The following is a 7,500-nucleotide window of genomic DNA, read 5'->3' on the forward strand; positions in this document are numbered from 1 at the left end:
TCCTCTTTGAGGCAATTGTCGACTGTTTCCCCCATAGCGCAATACGTTTTGGAGGTTCTTTATATAAAACGATACAAGTTATTTACTTTTTGGACTGTAACATGCTTCAGTGAGCTGGATATGGTTTTAATCAGTTTAATGTAAATAACCCCCCAAAATGAACTGTATTATGGGATTGGTGAAAATAACTAATTGCCCATTGATTAAAAATATTGGAGAGATGGAATCCTTGTTGCAGTCTGCAAACTATTGGTGACTTGTATGTGTTAACGGAAGGATTTATTACCAATGACCCATGTCATATGGAATTTGATAGAGTTTGTATTCACGCAAACTGATATATTAGTTACCTGCTTGAATCAGTTGAAGTCTTTTCTTTTTAAAATGTCAGTTAAACAGTAAATGCTGAGCTGCAGGCTCCGTCAGAAAAATCATGCATGTATTCTTGATTCGGGTCAGAGGTATGAATGACTGCTTTAGAAAAGGCCTATCCTTATGATAAAAATAATATCTTTCTTGTTTGACCTCGACATACCGAGACGTCCGTCCCACCGTAGAAACTCTAGATAGGTGTTAATTCAGTCACTGGATGACAATTGAGAAAATATGCCATAAGATCACATTGGAAAAATACTGCATTAAATAGCAAAACTAAAAGAAATTTGGAGTATTTTTGCCTCAAATCGGGCGCGTCAGAAAGTTATCCAATCTTGCAATGAACATATCATTACAGTATAACACTGCAATACAGGAGCAATAAAAACATATTGGTAAATACTTCATCGAATTGAGTGATAGTCAGGGGCACCCAACGGGTAATTTCTGTAAATATCTGTTCGGACGGAAGGTGGGTAGAATTTTCGAATATTTGAAGTCCGACTTTCGAGGCGCACTAAGATTTTGGACATTTTTCTGAACGATTTCCTAGATATTTCGCAAAAGTAGTGCAGAGTATGAAAAGTGCACGCGGAAATTTCGAAACCACATGGAACAACGCTAAATTTAATTGAGCTGAGTAATAGTCAACGGTGATATTGGAAATAGCATAAAATTTGAAGATTTGTAACTTCTATGATTTTCGCCAAAGGTTGTTTGAGAATCATCTTTTAAGCAAACGTCCCCTAAAAATTCCGGGGAAAGGAGCACGATTTACGTAATAGTTTTTTTCATTAGACATGTCACGAATGCTAGAGGAAAAAGACACCTATAAATTTCTGACCGACCTGAAGTTCCTAAAACATCCGAACAGATAAATATTTTCTAGGGCAGATAATAACTCACTAAAATAGGTCTTCAAGCGTTGTGGCCGAGACCAATCTAGGTAATTCCGAGAAAATTTTAACATCCGGTTGTTGGGTGCCCTTGAATTCTCAGTTCTCGTCCGTCTACTACTGAAGAAAAAAAACTCCGACACTGTTGGCTTTAAAAAATACCATGACCAGAAACAAAATTATGATCAGTAAAAAACAATAAGAGTTTGAGAGATATTCCAGTGCGAGTCATTGCTTATTGCCTCATTTCTCTCGGTCGAACATACACCTTAAAAGGACGAGGCCTCAGAGTTAATCCATAGTTTCCATCGAAGGATAGCTCTTCTTTGCTTGTGGCAAGCTGAAAATTCAGGCGCTGCAGCATGCACCCCAGAAACATAAAGAGCTGAGCTTTTGCGAGGGTTGCACCGAGACAGCGCCGTCCACCTGTGGAAAAGGGAAGGGAGAAGGCCTGCTGTGCAACAAGAACTTGACCATTTTCATCAAGGAAACGATATGGATCAAACATGTCTGGGCGATGAAAGTAATTGGGATCGTGATTAACTGCCCATAGATTCGCCAACACAAGCGTTCCTTTCGGTACAAAATAACCAGCAACGCTAGAGTCTTCAGAGGCATAGTGTGGTATTGCCAGTGGAATGACTGTAGCCTTCCGCAAAGTTTCTAGAACTGTGGCTTGTAACAGAGGCAACCGTGCACGGTCTGCAAGCGTAGGCAATCGCTCTGTTCCTACCTCTCGCTTCAGTTCTGCCTGCAAGTCGTGCTGTAGTCCAGGATTAGAGAGAATAAAAAGCAGTGCCCAGGTTAGTGCGGTAGACACTGTATCAATTCCTGCACCAAAAACATCTGCTATCAACGTCATCATGGATTCTTCATCCAGGCGATCATCCTCTGCTTCCTCCATGTTCATTCCACCGTTTGGGTTCGCTTTTGTGACCAACATTTCGTCTTGGATGACTCTATCCAGAGTTGCAGCAACATTGACGCCTGCCTCCTCAACATTTACATGGCGATGCAAACTGTAAACGCTTCTCACAAAATCAATGAGTTCTTTGACAGAGTCTTCTAAAGCCTTGCACTGCTTGTGTAGAGCAAAATGAAGCCATGGGAAAAAGTCTAACAAGTTTATAGCAGGGCTATTCTCAACAAAATCAGTTCCTCTCCGCAAAATATTCTGCAACGCCAGCGTAAAGTCTCTTTTTAAGTTATCTCCAAAAGTAAGTCTAAACGCAAAGTTAATGACTAAAGTTCTCAGTTGCTCTGAAAAGTCGAGAGCTTCACTCGTTGCGGCTTCTGTCAAAGAGCTGCATAGGCGCTCAGAAACCTCTTGTGCCAAAGCGTCAAAACGGCTCACATTGCTGAAAACAGCGTACAAAGCACGCATTGCTAGTTTTTTCTTTCTCTGATGCCCTGTTCCAAAGTCACCAAACGCAAGGCTCCGACCTCCATTGCTGATTATTTGAAAACTATGAAATGGTGGTCTGGAGGAGAAATGGCAAGCCCTTTTTGATAAGGCCTCTTTCACGACATCGTGGCTGTTCAAAACGATTGCTCTCCTCCAACCAAGGCGAATGGAGAAGACGCTTCCATAGACTTTGGCCATCTTTGACAGAGCGATGTGCGGAGAATCCCCGAGCTGAAACAAGTTTCCAAATAATGGCAGACCGAACGGCCCGGGAGGAGTTTTTCTCCGAACCTTGGACACTTGCAGTAAGGTGAGAACCAGGATAGTTACAGAAGCAAAGCACAAAACGGTTGTAAAAAGCATCGTAATTTCGGGGGAAATGACACGCTCCATTTCAATTACCTCATATACAAAGACTTGTTAGCGTGGTTTTCTGTTAGCTTGTAGTAGCTTTGTTCCAGTTAAGCTCTGGGGGTGGTATTTATACTGTGCAACCTTGGTTGTTTACGAGCAATATTCCAATGTCAAGGTCGCTACAATAAGTCACACTTGACAGGATCTGTTTATTTTACAAACAGGCAGAGCCTGTCTCAGTCGAGTAGGTTTGGATCACGAAATCGCACAATTCCGGCCAAACTAATCTTAGAAGAGAAAGTAATATTTCTTAAAACGTGGAACCGAGAAGAAGCCCTCCCCCTCAAAAAAAAAAACTGAAGGGCTTTTGGAACCCACTCTAGTCTAGCACTCCCTCCCCCGCTCCCTTTTCCAACCCCCATCCTGTTTGTGTCAATAGATGACATAATCTTATTGTATCCTTTTGTAGGGGAACAAAACAAATACTTCTACAAATTGATTTGCTTTTGCAGAGGTTACCATGACTGACTTGCTTTTTATTATCAATACTAAAATTCCAGAAAAGAAGAAAGAAACAAGTTTGCGGTGTACTCTTTGGAGAAGTAGACATGCAGACGGTGACTAATAAGAAACTGGCGTGACTCATTGAACACACCCACTGACCTTCGTTCCTTACGATCGGCAACAACGCCGATGGCATATTTGATATGTCACGCGTAAACGATCGTCAAAAAACACCGCAGCTTTCAACCTTAACTGGGAACAGACGGTATTTTCATTCAACGACGTCAGAGGATAAATTTTAGAGGCAACCATCACGACAGAAATGTCCTGCCGTGATTCAACGTGAGTGTTTTTGAAGTTGAACTCTGGTATTGCCAAAGTACTGTGATACTGTAACAGAAAAGCAAAAGAAAAGCAAATCAGAGAAAAAATAGATCGCATGGGTAACAATCTCTGTGAGGCATACATAACAACTCTCTTAGGTTGGCAAAGCCAAGGTCAGCTAACAATTCCAACTTACTAAATACAATGACGAAGCAAATTGAAACTCTGAGGTAATCACACTTGACACTGTAAAGTCGATCTGAAGCAACTTAGCTCTAGTCAACTGAAGTCAACACAAACCAGGTCTTTTTTTTTGGCTTTAGTTTTGTTTTGTACAAATTGCGGGAAAATTTTTTATCTGATTAAATTGAATGGGTACTACTACCCCAAGTAAGCCCTGAGTCGTCTTTCGAATGGTCTAACCAAGGACTAAGATTGAGTTTGCCTTCCCTTGACAAAGCGGTTCACCCGCCTGATTTTTTCCAAGTAGACTTGAGTCATCAGGGTCCTCCTTAGTAGTCCACTATCATTTCAGCTAATTAATATCAATTTAACCTTGACCTTGACGGTAGAAAGAAAAGACGTGTCTACAATTGACTCTTTCTTAATCATTCGACCGACTGCCTATTATTAGTGGTACGTTCGTCAATTGCCTCCAGAGCCCTCACGTACGAAGCCTCATGCACCACGTCGAAAGGAATGCGTATTATTAGAACCTTGTGCGTTTGAGCATTCAGCCAGAAACGCGGAAACTTTTAAGTTTTTAGATAAAAATGGAGCTCAGCCCAATGCAGATTACAGGTGGCTCTTAGACTCCATAATCCCGGCGACAATGGGAGGCTTTTACGAAGTTGTTAATAGACTTCTAAACAGGAAAAGTAAGATCTGCAAATACCGCACGGATATCGTTTTGACCGCTGTATCAATCCCAAGGCCACAACACTAAAATAAGATAGTTGAAGTTGTATTTTCGCCAAATTAAAGTTGTGTTAGCCAGTGAGCAGGCTCTTTGCACGGCTTTGAACCCAGTTCCAAAAGTTGAGCGTGAGACAGAGAAAAAGAGAGACTGACAGAGGATACCTGCCTCCACAATTCGTTCGCATTTGATAAAACAGGTTTTGGAGAGCACTCCAACGGAAGAGCTTTGTGTAAGATTTTAGACCCTAAGAAAAGCATTTTAAAATATTCTAGGGTAATAACAGATGTCTAAAAACGACGACAACGTTTTGAAAGCCTTAAATAAATCAAATGCCAATATTACACAATCAAAACCTAATGTATCACATTAGTAATACTAATATCACAAAGGAGCAAGATAAAATAATAAATACTGGAATAAGCTGGTAACACTACTTGAATAAGAAATGTCATCTACTTCAACCGAGAAGGTAAATTCAAATAAAACCGGCCGCCTTCATCGCTTGTCAAAGTATTTACAAGTACAGTATGCGGTTTTGGTAATTTAATTTGCTTTATTAACTGTGTCATCTGATTGAGAGTGGAGCCGGCGTCGCAAATAAAAACTTTTGCCGCTGGCTGGAAAGACGGAAAGCTGGTTTTGAAAGCATCAGTACGCGAGCTAGAGCTGGCACTTTGATCCTAATGGCCTCCTTAATAACTGAATGCAACGCTCTTAAATGAGTGTGGTATCCATTACTCGTAATTCACGAATGGAATGCTATGTTTAACACCACTATTCTCACGGCAATACTTGCACAACATTACTCGGTCAAAAGTATCTTTATTCTGCCATCGTTGACGATTGCCTGGACATCGCTTCCTGTGTATGACGCTTTATCCTGGACAAATACGCTCGCTTTCTTTTCTGCGTAACGAAAAAAAATGAAACTATCATTAGTCAGAATTTTCTGGTTCAGTTATATAACATCAATTAGCAAGGTTTACCGACGCGACGTGATCGTCTTTGTTCGATTGTGTATATTTAAATCAGAATGAATAAGTAGAGAAACTTAACTACTGATGAAGCTGTTGAAAGTCGGTTTTTTGTTCCAGGTATAATGCCAGAACATTCCGTCAGAAAAAAGGAGCGTTTGGGGGCTGGAGATGGATAGGTAACTGGAAAAAATCACATTTTCGAATGTGTTAAATTGAATATACGGTAGTACACTCTACGCTCGTAGTCACAATAGAGTAGGCTTGCGATAGCCGGCGGCCTGCGTTAAAGGGACCTTAAGATCTAAGACGGCGACGTCGGCAAATACTTCATTTAAATTTTGCCAGTTGATGTGTTCACTTTCCCAAAAACCGATAAAGTACTATCTGACTCTTCTCTAAGCTCCGCTTTATTCGTCTTTCACATCACAGAAACATTACGACTCACGAGTCCTTAGCATTTCAGTTATTCTTTCTTCACACGTGTTCTTCGTTCCCAGAGTTCAGAGCGTACTTACTGAACATTACATCATCCATAATAGAACATTCGCAAGACGCGGAATAGTAATGGGAGTTTAAGAAACGACGACGGCTACGGCAACGACAACGCCAAAAAGCAGTAATATTATTGGTTGAAAAAACCAAAATGGTCGTGATGCACGTGCGGCACGCATTTTTGAACAATTCTCTCCCGTACTCGTCAAAACTACTACGTGAAATGACCAATTTTAAGGTTTTGACGACAACGTGGACAAACTACAGTGAATCTTTCAGTCTCACTCTTTACTTCAAATCCGTCAGAACCAATCCAGTTATAGGACACTTCGCTCGTATTGAATAATATAAACAAGATGGGATAATCATGAAGTACTTAGAATAGCTAAAACGTATATTTTGAAGTGACGTTTTCGTTGCCGTAGCCGTCGTGGTTTCTTAAACTCCCTAACATTGTCGCACCCGTTCCTACAAAACTCCGTACTTAAACAGGCAAAAAGACGGCTACGAAACTAGGTAAATGAAACAGTTTGTAAATCTTAGATGTCCCCCTTGCAACTTGCAGCAGCATGTTGCTATTACATGTTATCACTCTCTGTAAACGGCATGGACAAACAATCTTTCTCCCACTGCGAGTCATCCTAGAAGGCTCAACTTCACATTCAGCTACAGCTACCTCTTTGTCTATCAACTCTACTTTACAGACTGTTGATCCATCACTTCCGCTTGAATTCTCAAGGGATCTTTTGAAGGGTGGCAAGCTATCTGTTTCAGCACATAGCTTCAGTTTGTACAACTTGCGAATAGGTCGCCTCAGTAGTCCTGAATTTACTTGAATCACGGCTGCGCAGCATCTTCCGTTGCGACCAATGAAAAGTTCTCGAACAACAGCCATTTTCCAATTAAATCCCTGGCCAAACTATCGCACAAAGTTGGATTCAACGCTCCAACTTTGGTCGATCCAACACTGTGTGACCGTTTGGCCACCCATGTTGGATGATGTTCGTCCAACATTTTTTGTTCGATCAAGTGTTGGATGATGTTTGCTTTTGATCAAACATTGCGACCAACAATTCTGCTCGACGCAACAATGTTCCAGTGTTTTGCCGCTCTTCCAACAAAGTTGTGTCCTGAATCGAGTCACGTTCGCGGTGCTAGCCAATCACGAATCGCTATTTTATTGTTAAGCCTAGGCGTTTAGCATTGTTTGCAACAAAGTTAAGATGGCGGACAAGGATCAACAGCCAGAAACCT

At 41.1% G+C, this 7,500-nt stretch overlaps 1 protein-coding gene across 1 annotated transcript; it reads right to left on the bottom strand.

Moving 5' to 3' along the window:
* Positions 1-23: 23 nt before the first annotated feature.
* LOC137990498 (steroid 17-alpha-hydroxylase/17,20 lyase-like) lies at positions 24-3,151 on the bottom strand. Its single transcript, XM_068835695.1, has one exon. It carries the CDS (start codon positions 3,067-3,069, stop codon positions 1,507-1,509), a length of 1,563 nt encoding a protein of 520 aa, XP_068691796.1. The 5' UTR covers positions 3,070-3,151; the 3' UTR covers positions 24-1,506.
* Positions 3,152-7,500: the final 4,349 nt, after the last annotated feature.

Source organism: Montipora foliosa, chromosome 2 (genome assembly GCF_036669935.1).
Source record: "Montipora foliosa isolate CH-2021 chromosome 2, ASM3666993v2, whole genome shotgun sequence".
NCBI lineage: Eukaryota > Metazoa > Cnidaria > Anthozoa > Scleractinia > Acroporidae > Montipora > Montipora foliosa.